Genomic DNA, 19,253 nt, shown 5'->3' on the forward strand with positions numbered 1-19,253 from the left:
ACCGGCTCGCCGTGTCGGAACTAGAGTACCACGGGCTCGCCTATTGTGAATGAGACTGTTCCTGTAAGGTGGCAGCGCTGAATTTACAACAAAGATGTTGAACATCTGCTGAAACGTAAACATTGAACTGATTTTAACAGTCTGGTAGCACTTTTTTAAGCTATATTTTAGTCAGTTAAATTAATGTATATCCTTTTAAGCAAGATGTGCTTAAGAGAACTTGCATGTGGTAATAAATATTTATGAATTAAGCATTAAACATCAAAGAACAATTCTTTTAGGTCCACCCTGTTAACATAGGTTGAGGTGAAAAAACCTAGCTCACCTTTCTATGTGGTCTTAATGCAGTCTGGCAACCTTATAAATTTTCCGTAACGCGGGTGATTTAAAAGAACCGCGCAACAGAAATTCAAATAATAATAAAGTTGAATATGCTTTTTACGCTATCGATTCGTTATTTTTATAGTGCTCGTAAGACATTTAAATAACATTTAATGTAATATTCTCAACTAGAAAATATTGTAGTGCACAATTATTTTAATCAATATTGAATTGACGCTTGTTATTGACGGTCAATAAATATTACAAAACTTATAGCAAGTAATTCTTTTCATTTTCCTTATAAGTGATATTTTTTACCCGAAACCAATACCAAACAAAAGAGTTTTCGCGCTTATTCCACAATTGCAGGTGGAATTTCCCAAAAGCGCGAGTCAACATGCGCCTTCATAAGTCAGTCAGTCAGTCAATCAGTCAATCAGTCAGTCAATCAGTCCATCAGGATAAAGAGATTTAAGTATTTATATGTAGTTAAGCATATTAAGTTGATTTGCTTCCTTTTCAAACGAATCTTTAATAATAGTTCGATTGACATAAAATGCACAAATATATATGCAAATGTGCAAACATTATTAAGCATTATTTAAATGATTTGCTCAGTGTGTGCATATCCCCTTGCAGCTCAAGCATAAGCCATTTGATAAACACATTAGAAATTATGAAGACCTCCGAATTAATATGCCGGTCACGGGCACTCTACGAAAACCCACGCACAATAGGTGCATAATCTTTAAATCAACTGCGTCGACAAAACGCGGCAACGGCAACCCAAACGTAAACATCATCAATTACAAAGGCAACAACAACAACAACAACGACAACAACAAGGAGAAGAAGCAGAAGTCGAAAATCGTAGGTCGCAATGCAGTTGCGTTGGTTGACAACAGGCAAAAAGGCAACAGGCTAAGGTACAACCACTCAGGTGAAATCAAAATCAAATTCAACGCCAACCAATCGTCGCCGTCGCTGCCGACGTCCCGCTGCCCGCTGCCCGCTGCCCGCTGCCCGCGCTGGCATTGTCGTCATTATTTGGACGCGTCGCGACTTGCGACTGTCGCGCTTAATGCGTGTGGATTGGACATGGACGCGAACGTGTAGGATTCGAATTGACATTATAAAAACTGGTTTGCTGCCAATATATATTGTTTTTTTTTTTTTTTCTTTTTCTTTTTTTGCGTCCTACGCAGCGCCTCTGCTCCTACCTTCGCCTGCTGCCGCAGCGTACCTGCCCACTTGCTGCCGTTGCCGCAGCTATTGTTGCCCCTAGGACATTACCTGTAACTAGCTGCTGCTAAACAGAAAAAAAAACAAATATCGAAAAAAGCGCGCCAAATGAGTCAAGGCATTATCTTGTAATAATCCCAACAGTTTCCCTTGTTAACATTTTCAAATTATGTAACATGCTCTGTTAAAGAGATAAGCTACGCTTTGACTGCGACCAAAGTTTATTCGAAGTCACTGAAAAAAGTTTTTGAGTTGTATTTTGCTTAATTTTCCAATCTGCAAATTCAAAATTTAATATAGCATAATTAAAAACTAGAAAACTTATGTCTATTATTTGAAGAAAATAAATTGGTTCCGGAAATACTTTGCCCCGGCAATGACAATAAGCTTACACTTAAAAGAAAATATAACTATTATTGCGTATTCTAGATTTCGATATCAATCGAAAACTTTTCGGAATTGTAATGTATTTTGAATGCGATCAACATTTTCGAAATCGAAACGGATTGGGGAATTTGTCTTTTGATTCCGATTAAACTTTTCTGAAATCGAATTGTTTGCTGAACTTTTCTTTCGATTCCGAAATCTAGAAAATTCTGATTCGGAATCAAATGTATTTGCTGTTCTACATTTCGCATCGTTGTCGGAAATCTATATGTTTCTTAACATCAAGCGAATTGTTACTAAATTGTTTTCATTGTTATTAATTTTGATTATTAAATTGGAAAATCGTTTTCAAGTTTGTCTTCTATTCTATTCCAAGAAACAGCTAGAAACAGTTGAAATGAAAATGATTCGAAATTGATTCGAATTCACGAAAAAACAAGAAAAACGGAAACGGAACGAAATGTACCCGAATCCGATTCGAAATCTAGAAGAGGACGGAATACTATTTTAAGAAATACTTTTTATAAGCACTTAGACTTTGTGGGAAAGCCCTTAAACAAGCACTGCTCGATCTATATCTATAGATTTTTACTTAATCGAAATTGATTTGAAAAAATTAAATTACTTTCGACTCAATTTTCGATAAACGATTTGGGTTACGTTTTATTACACGCTTGAATTGCATTTAGAAAGTTGTGTTATTTTTTTCCATTCGATTTGAAAACAAAAAAAAAAAAAGGTTATCACTTACAAGGTAAATGCTGAGTTTGTCAGGTAAATTGAAGCACGTCCAACTAACCGAAGTTCTCATGTTTCAAAAACAAACTTCTTACTTAAAGTCCGATCCGATGTTAACGGATCAACGGGAATCGATCAGCTGGCGAGGCAGCAAGGTCCGACCCCCTCCCCCCCAATTTGATCGGTTTGCCAGGCTCGGCATTAGTCAAATTACGTTGCCCGGCAGGGAAATGTCATATTTATTTACCGTACTAGCCGGACCCGAGCCCGGCTACGACCCTGGCCCATATGGCAGCAGCAGCAATTAACTCAGAATGTCATTAACCAGCCTCGCTAGGTGAGAGACAGACAACTGACAGGCATCAAGCTGGCACAGACCCAGGCTCAACATGGTGGAGATCTGGCCAGACAGCGTCTGGTTTCTGTTTCTGGTACAGCATCAGCATTCAGTAGAAACGAGTCACAAAACGCCCTCGCCCTGCCAGCCCGTGTTGTGTATTATATTCCTCGACGTTCCACCTTGGCATTAAACGCTTGATTAAATTTCACTACAAATGGGCTGGCCCAAGTATATATGTGTGTGTGTGTGTGGACGCGGTAAAAAGGTCATCTCCCGACTTGACCATATGTTGTTTTGGTTCAAGATATATATATATATGTATATATATGCCTGATATTTGGCCATGTCATGCCGCGGCACAAAAAAAAAAAAAAAAAAACCACCTCGCATAGAAAGCACACAGATCTTCACACACATTAGTTGTGCATAGTTTTTCTCGCGTTTTTCTCTTTGTTTTTTTTTTTGTTGCATTTTTTACATATCATTTCCCATGCAAGCTTCGACCGTGGCCCTTCCCCATCCGGCAACGGGGGGAAGCCTAAAAAGTGCGCCGCCAGCGGAACGTGGTGAGAAAATGTTTTGCATTATTTACATATTTTTTTACCTTTGACTGCGGATCTGGTTCTGGTTTGGATACACTTTAGCAGGACATCCGTGCCGTATCATGGCAGCCCGGTTGCGCTTGCTTTGGTTTTTGGTTTTATCGCTTCGCTTCCTGCCGCGTCGCTGAACCTGTTGCTCTCATTAACAAATTGTCAGGTGTGCTAACGTCGACGTCGACGTTGACGCTGCAGTTATTCGTCATGCTTTGCTTAATGAGCACAGAGACGAGACGAGGCAGAGACGGAGCCGGCGGCGGAGACGCAGTTGACTTTACGAGCGTCCAGAACATGTTTGCAATTCAACTGTAAAAGCATTTAAACGCAAAGTTTGCCGGCTCTCTCGCTCGCTCGCTCTATCTATTGCCTTGCCGCGCTCTCCCCCACTCTCTCTCTTTCTTTCTCTCTCCCACTTGCAGCACTTTCTGTTTACCTGCTTGTAAACAAACGTCGCCTTAATCAATTCGTAAAAAATACTCAAACTCCAAGTGATAACAAACAAAGGCGAGACGCAATGAAAGAAAGGCCCAGTCTCAGTTCCCCCCCCCCCCCCCCCCAGTTTTTCGTGCCCCTTCCACCTTCACAGTGCCAGCTCTCAGTTCGAATAACCAGCAACCGAGATCGGGCTGCAGCGTCTGCGGATGGTCCGTGTTTATTTTCTCACAAAGGCGGTAAAACAAATAAGAATTGACTTTGGGAATTGATTTTGAAAACCTAATCAAATTGAGCAGCCGCCGCAGCAGCTACTCTAATTATACCCTAACTGGTTGGCCATAACGAATTCCTTACAGAACTTGCATCCATGCAATACTCTATTAAAATGAGTGTGTCGTAAATAGAACAAGGTTACATTTTGGTTTAATTTTTATTTAACAGTTGTAAGAGTCATTAGCAAGTGTGTAGCCGACTGTTAGATACCCTATACCCATCAGTGAACTGTCATTAGAAACTTAACCCTATACGGAATGATATGCTTATGATATAGATTTAGAAGAGCATATATTTGACAGTCTCTGGCAACTTTAGACAGACATGACTAGATCGAGTCCTTAAAGTTAGTCCTGTCTAAAGTAAGCAGCACCTGTCTAAGTCAAGTCTGAGAGCATACAGCAGTCGACTTTCTTTGAAAGTTTTCCCCATAGTCCCGCCCAGACGTCGCTTTTGGGTCTCTGATTTCTTCTTGATCGTAATGAAATATCCAAATTAAACGCAAGCCTCTCAGCTATGTAGGGGTTGCATCTTTTGTATCTGTAAATAGCAAGACGGCAGCGCAGCCGTGTGCGGCATTTTATGCAACACACGCCAAAATGTGAAGCTGCCTTTGGGGTGGCGACACCCGGCCTCAGCTCGGCCCCAATGGATCACGTCGCAGCAGCCAGACAGAGCGCATCATTTGCATGGCCTGACTTTACAGTTGTTGTTGCTGTTGCTGTTGTTGCTGTTGTTGTCGTTGTTGTTGCTGTTGTTGTTTATGCAAACGCATGGGGCATGTCTCCCGCAACTCTAATGACTCCAATGCCTGCTGCGTCCGCCCGCCAGTCAGCTTTTCCAAGGCAACACAATGAAAAACATTTTTCCTGTCCCCGACTGCGTTCTTACAATTCTTCTTTTTTTTTTTTTTTTTTCGTTGTGTTTTATTTTCTTCTCTGTTTCTGCTGTTAATAACAGCCTGTTATATGCAGGCAGCTCCTGCAACCTCTGCCCCGCACCGCGCAACCCTGTCATTCAACTTAACGAAAATCCATATGATGTCGTTGACTTTTTTGTTTTTGTTTTTGTTTTTTTTATGCGTCGACAGCGACGTCGACGTCAGAGTGCTTCGATGAATCTCTCGCTGACACACACACGCGCACACATATGCACACGCACACATAGGCGCGCATTCAAATGTGCATGTTACTGTTGTTCTTGTTGTTGTTCCTGTTGTTGTTCTTGTTGTTGTGCATTGTGAATGCTCTCTAATCTCCTAATGTCGTTGAACTTGTTCCTTTATGTTGTTCTAGCTGTTGTTGTTCTAGCTGTTGTTGTTGTTGTATTTGGCATTGCGCACAACTTTATTATTGTTGTTATTATTCGCCAGCATTTTCCGCATGTTGTTGTTGTTGTTGTTGTTGCTGTTGCTTGTCTCTGATTCTGCTCATATTATCCATGCCTGCTGCAGCGCGTTCAGCTCTTGTCTCGTATTTTATGTCATAGTAGAAAAACAACCACAGCAACAACAACAACAGCAACTGATGACAACGATAACAGCAACAACAACAACAACAGCAACAACAACAAGAGCTGCACACGTGCATTCTGCTGCTGCTGCTGCTGCTGCTGCTGCTGCGTCTCTGCAATTATTTCCAATTTAGCAATACAACACTGGCTCCAGCAGATGGCCTCAGCCTGCCCCGCCCCGCCCCGCACTGGTTGCCCACAGGCAAGTGCTTGAGCTGTGGCCCGGCTCCTATTGTCTTTTCAGTGGCAGTTCATTGCCCGGCCCCGGCCAACAGTTGATGGAGCCCCAGCTGCAGCAGCAGCAGCAGCAGCAGCAGCATCACGGCTGGGGTCAGGCCTGCTCCATGCAATTACTTCATGTACTTGGACTGCAATAACACGGACGCGATGAATAGTGGAAAGTCGAGAGTCGAGAGTCGAGAGTCGGACGTCGGACTGTACGTAAACTGGTTGCAGTTGCAGTTGCAGTTGCAGCAGGATGCTGTACTGCAGTTGCAGTCTACTATCTATCTATCTATGGCCGGGCCTAGGCTAGGCCAGGCTTTGGCTTTCGGTTACATCGGAAAAAACCAGTTATGTGGCAGGGCTTGTTGCACGCCTGCTTGCCGCAGCGTTGTCAGCGGCAATGATCGGGCCAGGAGCAACAACATCCAGCCTAGACCTGTTGCTGTTTGTTGTTGTTTTACTCGTCGTTGTTGTTGTTGTTGTCGTTCTGGCTTGTTGTGGCAGCAACTTAAAGGCTATTGACTTTGTTATTTCTATTGCCCGTCTTTGGGCATACAACACTTCCTCCTCCAGCTGGATAATGCTCTTTGCGGCAGTTCGTTGAACCGCGTCACATTCTAATGTCCAGCAAACGTGTTTGCCAACTTGCAACTGTGGGAGTGCAACAACAACAACAACAACAACAACAACAACAAACAACAACAACGGCAACTAACGTCAACAACAATCGGCCCTTTTTAATTGCTTGCAAGTGAATTGAAATTGTTAGGAAAATCATATTGTATAAGTCGAAGTACTCAAGCCGGGCATGCCCGACTAGGCATACGCTGCAGCTAATTACATGTCTAACTAATTATCTAATTTATTCCGATTCTCTAAATTCAATTTGTCAAGAGGTTTGCTTCGGAAAATGTTGTACCTAATATAGACTGAGTTTGGATAGCGTGCTCTATGTTTCTACGGCTACGGAACAGTAAACCCAACCGAATCTCTTCTTTTCTACCTTTATTCAAATTAATGGGAAATATATTTTCTGGAAAGATGGTCCGATCTATGCCATCCAAATGTGTGTAGATACCAGAAAGATAGATAGAAGAAAGAAAGATTTCTACATTCTGAAGAATGTGGCAGGTATCTGAAATGGGAAATGCACTGGATTTTCGTATATCTAACCATACCCATTGGGGTATGCCGAGTTGATATAGATATAGAATTCAAGTCTCTAGCTTAAGTAGCTTTCGATATTGACAGCAAGACAGACGGATCGACTAAGCATACACCTAATGGGGTCGGAGTTCGATTCTGTTGTCTGCCCAAAAAAAAAAAAAAATACATTTTACCCGTCTTACACATTTTAAAATCTATGACATTTAGTGAAGCCATATTTATAATGGCGATAATCTGGATAAAATGGTTTGCTTAATAGCCGCCTCAGTCCACAAAGCCAATCTCTGCAAACATAATTTGAGTGCGTATTGCTTAGGAAGTACTTAGCTGTATATGAAATCTATTTAGTATGTCAAAATTGTTCAAAAATAAAATAAAATAAAATGTAATATTATTTGACAACTAGTTATAGCATGTTTCAATATAATCATACGCGAATTGAATTATTTTCGTAAAATATTGACGGAGGACTGGAATCTATTTTCGGATCAAAACTCACCAATATCTGAAATCGAGTTAGACTAAAAACCAGGTTATCAGGCAAAACTTTCCATTTACATCCAGACGAGAGATATGTCATGAATTGTGAAAACTTATCCAATCTCTAAAGTCTTGGGCTGAGCTGGGCTGCCATCCTATCTGAGGTTGCAATCTGTAATAAGATGCATATATTAAATATACTGCAGCAAATGTATCTTGTAGATTGATTATTCTTTTTTTTACAATGCCTATAAAAAATCAATTTTAATAATATGTATAAAAAGTTCTATTTACCTGAATGCAAATTATAATACACTAGTATTTTGGATACAATTGGAAAGTCTTAAGTTTCGTCGAAAGGCAAACAGTTCGCAGCAAAAATAGAAATCGAAATATTATTTTACGCCCTATTTTGAGCAACATCTGTTCCAATGTGCGTTCCATGTGGCTCAAAGAGGGGAGGCAGCGGGCACTGCTCGCCCTGTCCATCAACGGGCGAGTATGCTCGTATCGCGATGGGCTCCGGCTCCGTCTCCGTCTCCGTCTCCGTCTCCGTGTCCAGCTCCGGGCTCGGCTAATCAGTCAGCAAGGCAATCAGCGAAGCGTGAAACGCAATTGCCGATATCTAGACACATTCAATTAATAAAATCAACAACAGCAACAACTGTACAGCTCCAACGGCCCTTTGAAGCTTGTGGCCTGTCAGCGGGCAGGACATTGGACATTCAGTACAAACATTTTCAGTCCATGTCTGGCCATGACCAAGCACAAGCCACAGGCCGCAGCAGTTGGTCGCGTGGAGCTACGTTCGCGCCGGCTCCTGCTGGCGCTTTACCAAGCGGCGCGCGGATTGTCGCTGTTGTCCAGTTCGCTGGATCTGGAGCGGGAGCCGGTGCAGCTGAAGGCGCCGCGACAGCAGTGCAATCGTCTGTTGATCATTTTGTGGCGCGCCATATTGGTTAACATATACTGGACCATGATACCGGGCATGTTTAGATCCGTGAAGAGTAGCCAAAGCTACGCAGCTCTGATTGCCATGATGCAGTCCGGCTCGGTGACCGTCTTTGCGGTCGGCTCCTTTATCATGCAGGTGCGCGCCGAGTCCCGATTTATGGCCATACTGAATCGCTATATTGCGCTCTATGGACACATCTGTGCGCTGACCCGGACCCAACAGCTGCTGCCGCTCAAGTTCGCCGTATTCACGGCTCTGAAGCTGCTTTTAACGCTCGCCGGCTGCCTCTATGAGGTGCCGCAGCTGCTGCCGCTCGAGCATATAATCCATTTGGAAATTGGTCAGGTGATCGGCGGCCTGATTGCCATCTACCTGTGGCTGGGCACGCTCTTCCTGCTGGACGCCTGTTTCCTGGGCTTCTTCGTCTCCGGCCTGCTCTACGAGCACATGGGCGCGCACATTGCGACAATGCTGCGGCAAATGCGCTCCATTGACATCGATGGCCAGGAGCTGCAGTCGGATGACGAATCCGAATCCGAATCCGAGTACAAGTCGAGTCCCCATGTGCCCCTCAGCCACTATAAGCGCATGTGTCTGCTCTGCGATCGGGCCGATGAACTGGAGGCCTGCGGTGTCATCTATAACGAGCTGTATAACGTGACGCTCTCGTTCCGGCGCATTTTCCAATGGCAGATCTTATTCTATATTTATTACAATTTTATTGTCTTGCTGCTAATGCTGTACGAGTACATTTTGAACTATCTGGAGGCTGCGCAGGGCGAACTGGTGCCCATCTTGATGGTCTGCATTAAGATGGCCAACATTGTGCTCTTGATCATGTGCGCGGATTTCACGATCAAGAAATCACAGATGCCACAGATCTTGCCGCTGGATATTGTCTGCACCGACATTGATCAGCGATGGGACAAGAGCGTAAGTCTAATAAATGCTGCAGTCGGAAGTGTCCGACTAGGGAATACCCTGAGCCCAAGGCCAGTCTGTCATTACAATCAATCCAGTTTAATTCTATACATAAACAAACTCTCAATGTTTTTTTGAGTAGAATCGGAGCTTATTGTCCGATCGTTTGCAGTGCACATCCAATTGAGTGTAGATATCAAAGGCTTGTACCGCCCGAGAAGCGTTTCTTTTCTCACAATTTTGATGGAAAGCGGGAGATATGCAAAAGCTAAAATGTTCTGGATCTGGGAATGCTATACAAAAGTTTCCATACTGCATTTCTCTCCGATATCAAGACATTCATGCACATATATACTTTATACCTTTTACATACATTTACACAAAGCCATTATACCCTCTCAACCATATAAAAGGGCTTCAGGGTATAAGCATGAGACACATTATTTAAACTCTTTTGCAACAGGTGGAATCCTTTCTGAATCAGCTACAAACGCAGCAACTGGAAATCAAGGTGCTGGGCATCCTTCAGCTGAACAATGGATTTATACCAACAATATTATCGGCCATTATCGCGTATCTATTTATATTGATACAATTTGCTTTTACTGGCGGCTTCGAAGTAGCCGACGAGTTGCCAGAAAGCATAAAACAATTTCATAAAAATGTATCTTAATAAAAATAGCTTTATTATCTATAGATATGTACATTGAACACTCGGCATGGTAATCAAATTAGGTCTGCTTATTACTAAAGATAATCAGTTCCGTTAAGTATTTTTCGAAATGGGAAATACCCTATAAACACTATACGATTACACCAATACACAAACGTGTTTATGTAGGTAAAAAAAAATATACACAAGCATTCGCTGAAATCTGAGCACTTTATATAAAACGCCTGAGCTAGTTCCCTTTCTATTCCAAACTTGTGAGCATAACTTGAATTCATGAAAATCGCATAGAAAGGCGGCATGAAAGACTGTGAATGAGTAAGTAAAAAAGTGAGAGACAAGACAGAAAGTAAATAAAAGAGAGAGAGAGAGAGGAGTGAAAAGGTAACAGAAGCAAGCAGAGACCGAGAGGAAAAGAGAGAAAGGCAGTTGGAAAAATAATCAAAGAGAGAGAAAGAAAGAGACCATATAAAATAAAGACAGAGAGAATGCGTGAAAGAGAGACAGTTAAAGAAAAGAAAAACGAAAATCAGAGTGTAATATCATATTACCTACAACAGATACTTCAGATTAATATCAATAAATCTATCTGATCTGTGCGTGCCATAGATATACATAAGAATATATAAATCCCCTAGGCAATGCTTAAGCACATGAATATCGTATAGAAGAGCGCTCAGCATAGCATTAACTCAAGGCTAGGATTTTAAAATAATATAAATGCATATAATATATAATATTAATGTATATGTAAAAAGTAAGAGCTATCTTTATATAAATATTGAGAAAACAACCCCAATCGGTTTCCATTAATGTATTATCAATTTGTGTAGCTCAATAGGCTCGTAAATTGTGATCTTATGATGGGGTGCAGCACATTTGGAATGACGTCATTTCCAAAGGAAACTGAACAAAAACTGGAATATACAAAAGATAAAATGCGCTTATAATTTGAAACTCCAACAGGCCGAGACCCAGTTTATTCCACAGAAAGTCCCAAGCTGTGACTTTATGCGCTTTGAGTTAGACGATGGAAACGCTTTCTCGGCCCACGCAACCATTTGTAAATCCAAATTTCTTGGCCCTCTATCGCTGAACTTTTCTAAAATTCATGCTGCCCATATTATCGTTCATTATATTGTGCCCCATTATACGTGCCCCAGCTGATACAATTCGGAGATGGGTGGTGCTGAGAAGTCGCTGCTCGTTAGGCAGCCAAATAATAACAACAACAACAACGGTATCCGGAGCTCGTAGCCTAACACGGCGTAATTATCATAGCTATGTCTGGCACGGACAGTTCCTGCTCCGCCCACTCCGCCCCTCCCATTATCAACATCGTCATCTACGAAAGCGTCTTTGTCTTTGATTATTTTTGGGCGCCAGCCGAGCGTAACGCGCTTGTCACGCCCATTATACAGATATACCCCGTCCGAGTACATATATACATATATATATATATTGTCGAGGTTAGTCGGGAGTGTCGTCAGCTGAACCTGAACCCGGCACCGTTGCTGACCCGTGTGCGTTCAGTGTGTGATCCGCTTGGCGAAATACTCATGCACTGAACAAAGCAAACAAAACTGCGGACAAAAAAAAACAACAAGCAAAATAACATATGCATGGCAAGTCGAAGACCTAATACCCTCTAATACCCTAATAATCCAAACGATCCAAATCTATAAGACTGTAGGTACATGCGAACATTTAACCAAAAGAAATCTTTAAGCTAGCGCCAGTCTATAGATGTATATAGCTATATATAGATATACAGATAGAGATATATATATATATATATATATATTTCTACTGGTCCTGACGGACTGATGTGTTGTGGAGCTGCAAACATAGGCAGAGCTATGAGAAATTCCACGCGCTTGTGTGGAAAAATCGTGGAAAACGGTTGTAAAAAACGTCTATGCTTATCATTCGAACTGCTACTTGATCATTTTCAAAGATCATTTCGCAAAATCCATCCATTTTGGTTGATAAATGCATGTCAAAGGTTGAATGAAGGATTAATTTCTTAATTCATTTTCCATTATCTATGTAAAATATGTAGTTCAAAAAGTTGCGGATGGATTTAAATAGTTCACTGGCGGAAAATGGGTGGAAAATGAATGTCTAAAATTTGAACCAAACTCTTATTTTTGTATATATATTATTACAAAATACTTTATGGACACCAACATGTATCAGCACCCTTGCCTTTACTCCGAGAAGCCGCTTTCAATGCGTCACAAAATTGATTGCGAAATTAAAATACCCCATGTGTGTTTAGCAAATAGGGAAATAACGAAAACTTGCCTACATTGCAACTGAATTAATTTGCTTTTTTGTGTTTTTTTTTGCTTTTTTTTTTGTTTGTGGTCGGCTGCACACGCCGCTGGGCTATGCTGGCAACAGAGCTCCCAATTCTTCCTGACAGGGCGCATTCAAATTTGTTTTGCCCATTTGGAGCTGCTGCTGCTGCTGCTGCTGCTGCTGCTGGCCAAAAGGCCAGTCGGGCCGGCCAAGCCATGCATATTTCCGGCCAGTCCAGTCTCTGTCCAGGCCGCCCCCCATTAGCCAGCTTCGATTTGCTGCTGCCGGCACAACGGGCCATTCCAAGTATTTGCCATGTACTTAATTAGCCCAGCTCCCCGCCGGCTGGTGTCTCTGCAAATTCTCGGCACACCCTGTACGCCTCGGGCCGTATGTGGGGCCAGCGGCAAAGGTTATGACGGGAACAGCTTGAAAAGCCGCAGTTGCGGCTGCATTGTTACTCGCATGCCGCCGCTGCAGTTGAAAGATGCCGCACACTCCAAATGGCCCCCATGCCAAGGGCACACACAACTCCCAGCTCCCAGCTCCCAGCTGCGGTTCTGGCTGCGGTTATGTATTTAAAGGCATGCGTAAGAATCGTGTGTAACTAGCGTCACATTCTGAGCTAATTAAATACACATTCTATTCAATTGCAGGCCACACACTTGCTTATCAGCAGGAGAACAAAAAAAAACCGACAAGCTCTTTGACCTTTGCCGTAGTCCGTAAGACACAGCAGCACATTGCGCTGCACTCGCAGATAAAAGAGCTTGGGGAAAGCATTTAATTCTAGGGAAAATGTCGCTGACACCAAAGATTCACTTGACAAATGGCAAAGCATTTTCCTCATTACAAAAAAAAAGAAAAAATAGTCCCCACAAATAAATAACATAAATAGGAAAATGTACTCAAAAAGCGATTCCTAAACCTATGGGAAACTAAAGGAAATTCCAAAATGGAATGGAATGGAACCCCAAGAACTAATTTATATATGATATGACATACATAAAGACCTAAACACGCCCCCTTTTTACCATGGCCCCTATATGTTTGAAAAAACCTATAAACTTTGGACCCCTACATAATATCGCTGCTGTAGGAAAGATCAGCAAAATATTCGATTTTCCAAAATATTTCAACAAACTCCGATCTTCGGCGTGCCAAAAAAATATTAAACTCAATCAAATTTGATTCACTTAAATATATCACAGATGATTAACGCTCCATTTGACGCACTTTGTTGACCAGTGTTAGATAGTGTTATGCACAGCAAATGGAAACAAACAAATTAACGGCAAAGTCATGCGATCCATTTTGGAATACTTTCACTAGCGAATGACTGGAAACAAAATAGAAAACAGAAGAGCTAATGCTGCCTTCTGGTATTGAGATCGTGTGCTCGTAAACGTGACACAAACAAACCACTTTGTTTGCCATCCCACACACACATCTATATTTCCGCGCGCCCCCCCCCCCCCTCTCCCCCTCTACGTATCCGAATAATGTTTGAACTTAATTTGGAGCAAGAACAACACACACAGCACACACTGTGTGTGTATTCACAGTAAGCCTACATTCGGGCACATCTTATAAAAATAATAACAAATTCTCCGCACATGTGTGTGCGTGTGTGAGTGCATGGCAAATCAAGTGCGGGGGGGGAAGCACATCGAATACGAAACAAAAACATGCTGTGAGTATATATGTATGTGTGTTTATTGAGTAAAAAAAAAACTGACCCCTTGGCCCGCGCACTTACAAGCCAAGATCAGCAAATGCCAATACTCGTTTTGGCCTAAATACACAAGGCGCTAACAAGTGGGCATGCAAGCGTTGCGGTCTACAACATCGAATCGTTGATGACCTACAAAGCAAATAGATTGCAATGTCTAACTGTTTATGTAGAATCAAAAGCATCTGGCTTGCAAAGAACATGTAAATTTAAATAAAATGTGGTCTATCAGAAATCTTAAAGGCGAAACGAAATTCACCGAAATCCTTAACTTGATTTTGTTGCGTCTATACCAAGATTTATCTTGCACTATAAATGACATTTACTATAATTATAGTAAGGCCCGTTATGGCAATCACAAATACGTCAGATATTTCGAACAGCAAGTGGATTAACGGTTTGGTAATTGCCATAAAAAAAAATGAGTAAATCAGTAAGGAATGCGGCAAAGAAATACTTTTCGCTTTGCCTGCAGTTGCATGCATGAATCATTCGTCGTGCATGCCGCGTACAGATTTGGTAGTGTACTCGAGAGGTGCGCGAACTCAAACCAATGCTGCGGGGAGGGGTGCAGGTTGCGGTTGCCTAAGGCCGCTGCGCAGAACTTCGGCGACGGGCAGGGCACGCACACTCGACGCGGACGCTTTGTTATTTGTGTGTTCGATGAACCGAAATTAGTGCTGACCCACTTTCCAACAAATTAACGCACTTTATGGCAAATGGAATCCACAAAAAGCACACAACAGCGATAGAAAAAGAGCGCGATAGCCCAAAGAGAGCGCGCATCAGCGTGGGAGCGGGAGAGTCAATAGGGCCAGCGTCGCAGTCGACGTTGCGATCGTAAAGAAAAATAATATTAATTTGTGCATGTGTGTGTGTGTGTGTGTACGTGTTTGCGTTCGTATGCGCGTGTGTGTGTGTGTGCCTGCTTGTAATTTACGCAACGCTCGCTTGTTTGTCGTCGTCTGTTTTGCTACTTGTTTTGCGGGCAGCGGCCGCAGCACGAGATCAACAACCAGCCATCTGCAAGCGATGGCAGCGTCAGAGTCAGCGTCAACGTCAGCGTCAGCAGCAGCAGCAGCAGCAGCAGCACAGTTGTTGAACTTTTTGCACAACAGCTCCAAAATTCGAAATCAAAACCTGTTCCAAACTTGAAGCTTGCCACACGTCTCGGCCAAATCAAAAAAGCTGGCTCAAGCCAAACGAAACGCTGCCAAGCTTTGACGTCAACAGCGTTGCTGCCGCTGCCACTGCCGCCGCCGCCGCCGCCGCTGCTGCTGCTGTTGTTGGTACAGTCTTTGTGACTGTACCTTTTTTTGTTCTTTAAATCAGAAACTTGTTTGTTGTTGTTGTTGTTGCTGTTGTTGTTGTCGCAGCGAGTCGGAGCTTTGGCTGAGCTTTTGTGGGGTGTTGATTGAAATCGATCTGTGCAGAACTGCCAAAGCTCTGACCTTGTAGCCTCAATCTCAGCAGATGCAAGTGCAGCTTATATATCTTTACATATATATATATATAAATATGCATTCATATATAATTTAGTGAGGCTTAAAGTGAGGCCCGTCCATGTAATTAATAGTGATGCAGCAGTCTGCGGGCTGTGCCACGCCCAGTGCTTGTCGTTTTTGGAACGAGCGCTTAAATGACGCTTTCCTGTGTATTTAAGGTGTCTAAACTTGACTACCGTGCAAAGTGCTGCCTGCCTGCCTGGACTTGCAAGAACAGAACGCAACGCGACGCAACGCTCGCAGCGTCCGTAACCTTGCCCAAGACTCAGCCGGCCCCCAACCCGCCTGCTGCTGCTGTCGATGGCCATTATTTTAGCCAGGCACAATCTCAAGCTCAGCTCTGAGTGCGGACTGCGGACCTCTGCTGGCTGCTGGCTACTGTTGTGCTTTTTGTTTTTGCTGTACCAACGAGTGGCAGACGCTGGCGCAGACGCAGACGCAGACGCAAACGCAGCGCGGAGCATGACAAACAGTTGCAGGCAAAGCAAATAATTAGTATACATCGATTATCTTGCGCCCGGGCTCAAATGTGTCTGTCCATATGTATGTTTGTATCACTGTGTGTGTGTGTGTGTGTGTGTACCTGGCCCGTTGGCTACTGTGCTGCGGATGCGTTGCTGTCTTCAAACTGGTCCAGCTCCAGATGTTGGCACATCGCACACGCGCCTGTTGCAGCGCCTACGCGCGCGCGCGCCCATCGGCCCACAAAACAAGTTCCCCCGAAGCCAGTCGAGCATTCTGCATTCGCCATGTGTGCAGCCATAAAATGCCGCGCCAGAACTGTACACAGCGGCAGCCCCAGCCCAAGTCACATCCAAGCCCATGAAGCACAAACAACGATGACGCCGACGCTGACGACGCTGACGACGACGACGACGACGACGACGACGTGTGCTCAGCTCGTGCCAATTCTTTGACTTTGGGCTTGAGGTTTCAGCCTCAACAGTTGCATGTAAATGTATGTACATGCATGTATGCATGCGCATGCGTATGTATGTATACATGCATGCGCATATGCAGCTTTGCAGTTACACAAATGCCTTAGAAGGCCTTCAGGCTGTAAAAGGTGAAAACAATTTGCATTAAATCAAAGTTGTTTTTAATTAACTAGTTCCATAAATACAAATCGAGCACATATTTAGCTATACGAACATGCATACATATATGCATGTATATATGCATGCAGTACATGCGTGCATATGTAATAGTATGCAGTTGGCTCTGTCGGAGGCTTCAAAATAATCCCAATAGGCGCAATAGAAATTATAAATTTAAAGCACTTCAAAATAGTTAAAGATTTCTCACGTATGATTTTCTAAGTATTCCGCCTTAAATCAGTATATATCAACTTTTCAGTTTTATCGTCTTTAAGTCTAAGCCGACCTTCCTTTTGTATAATCGAATATATATACCCCCATGTTGTATAATCTCTTCCTTCAAGTTATATAATCTCTTTAATCAGTTTACGTTAAGCTTTTATGTATTTATTTAAATATTTGTATTTTTAAGTAGCTTGCCTCCAAATCCAAGATTTTATTATTTCATGCGTAGAGTGTGAAAAAAAAAAATATATATATATATATATATATGTGCCTTATGCTAACTCAATTTGGAATTGTTGTACAATAATTGTTAATTAAGAAATTAAGTTGAACAAACTGAATAGTTAAATATATTTATATATGCAGCATGTGTCTATTCATTATATACGTGCATATATATTTGCCTAATGCATGTGCCTAATGTAATGCATTCATTCTGTCTGCATTGACATTAGTGAAGTGTGTAATTTAAATGCTGTAACAATTCGTGTTATTCGTGTTCATAATTGAGGCCGAGATAGTTGGTAGCTAATGTGGTTTTTTGGGGGAAATGTTACATTAAAGTAATTTTATTCGAACAATGTGCAAAATTTGCTGAACCTTCCGTTTTCTTTGGCCGCTAATGGCTAATGAGTTATCATCGGATGTTGTGTTCGCTTCGGGGCCTGCAGCCTCAACCGGCAATACTTTGGATCTTTCTCTCACTCAGCCAGCTGCTGGCTACCGTCTCGAGGCTACCGTCTACCTTCTACCTTCTCGCGGCTACTGTTCCTCCATATGGATGTATATATAGATGTATATTATCTTGATTGACTTAGGGCTTTCGGTTCGTAATGATGATATTTTCATCATCATCCGTTCGTTTTATCGGCAATATTCTTGACGCTCTTGTTGCTGTTGTTCGCCAAGTAGCTGTACATTTTGTGCCCAGTTACCAGGTGTGAGGAGTTACCTGCACTTGAGGCTACAACTTCAACATGAGGCCGTGGGCTTTTGTCTAGTGAAATGTTGAAAGCATCATTAATTTTTTTATAGTATCTTTCGCCTTTTAGCCCAAACTTTAATATACCTGTACACGTGTGTGTGTGTGTATGATAATTGCAGGCGGAAAGAAAAGAGAGAGAGAGAGAGAGAGAGAGAGAGAGAGAGAGGGAGAGAGAGAGAGAGAGCAGCACATACTACATAAGAAGTGACCCATAATTACCGCCAGCCCGGTCCCAGTCGCTGCCAACAGAACAATCATGGGAAAACTGTCTGTAACCCGGTCTGCGTTCTGTTTTGCTGCCTTTTGATATAAAGTACAATAATTTGAGCAATGCCAATGCTACGTTTTCTGATTATCTTGCCGTTTACACGGCACGCATAAACACAAAAAGCACGCAGCTGGAGCTGCGCCCGTTCGCAACGGGCCCCCAAATACTGATCCCAATCCCAGTTCCCCACTCTCAGTCTCAGGCCGGAGGCATCGTCACAGTTCTCCTTCTGTCAATGCCGAGATAATGTTCGTCACCAACCAACAATTTGATTTCTATACCCTAACATCTGCGAGAATTCAATTTGATTTGTCATGCTCTATGCGACACATCTCCCATTTTGTTCGGCATATACACACATTTATTTATAATATAGTATAATCTATGGGCAACTATTTACTGAGATCGGTTTCTAACTCCTTTTCAAAGATCTTTGTTAAAATTCATTTCATACGTATTTCACACGTTTCGCAAAATCCACCCCGCTTGAATGTGAAATGCGGTTCAAATTTCCTTTTTTTCCTTTAAGATTTCAACTTTGAGTTCTTAAGTCGAACAACTTGAAGTTCATTCTCAAATATCTATATAACTTTAAGCCTGAACTTAACAAAAGTATATATATTTTCAATTAAGAAACTTGCAAAACAGACAAGGCCGGGAAATATGCGCTAACTCTATTGTGGTTGTATCACTTTATAATATTAATAGGATATTTTGATTTTATTATTATAATATCCTTTAAGCATATTATAATAATAATATGCTGCCAAGCTAATGTATAAGGAAAAAAGTTATAATAGAATAAATATATATGAATTTTTAATATGATAAAAAAAATTAAGCTAATGTTATCCTTGAGTATTTGTTTTGGA

The 19,253-nt window shown here is 42.2% G+C and overlaps 1 protein-coding gene across 1 annotated transcript; it reads left to right on the forward strand.

Annotated features, from left to right (window-relative positions):
* Window positions 1–8,476: 8,476 nt before the first annotated feature.
* On the forward strand, window positions 8,477–10,318 carry Gr93a (Gustatory receptor 93a). The gene is made up of 2 exons (XM_032439078.2): window positions 8,477–9,607; window positions 10,059–10,318. The coding sequence occupies exons 1-2, from the start codon at window positions 8,477–8,479 to the stop codon at window positions 10,266–10,268; spliced, it is 1,341 nt and encodes a 446-aa protein (XP_032294969.2). The 3' UTR covers window positions 10,269–10,318.
* The last annotated feature ends 8,935 nt before the right edge of the window (window positions 10,319–19,253 follow it).

This window comes from Drosophila virilis, chromosome 2 (genome assembly GCF_030788295.1).
Source record: "Drosophila virilis strain 15010-1051.87 chromosome 2, Dvir_AGI_RSII-ME, whole genome shotgun sequence".
NCBI classification, from domain to species: domain Eukaryota; kingdom Metazoa; phylum Arthropoda; class Insecta; order Diptera; family Drosophilidae; genus Drosophila; species Drosophila virilis.

Coding starts and splice junctions, on each gene's coding strand:
- Gr93a (XM_032439078.2), top strand. CDS start 8,477: ATGACCAAGCACAAGCCACAGGCCGCAGCAGTTGGTCGCGTGGAGCTA. Junction 9,608..10,058: donor ATCAGCGATGGGACAAGAGC/GTAAGTCTAATA, acceptor CTTTTGCAACAG/GTGGAATCCTTTCTGAATCA.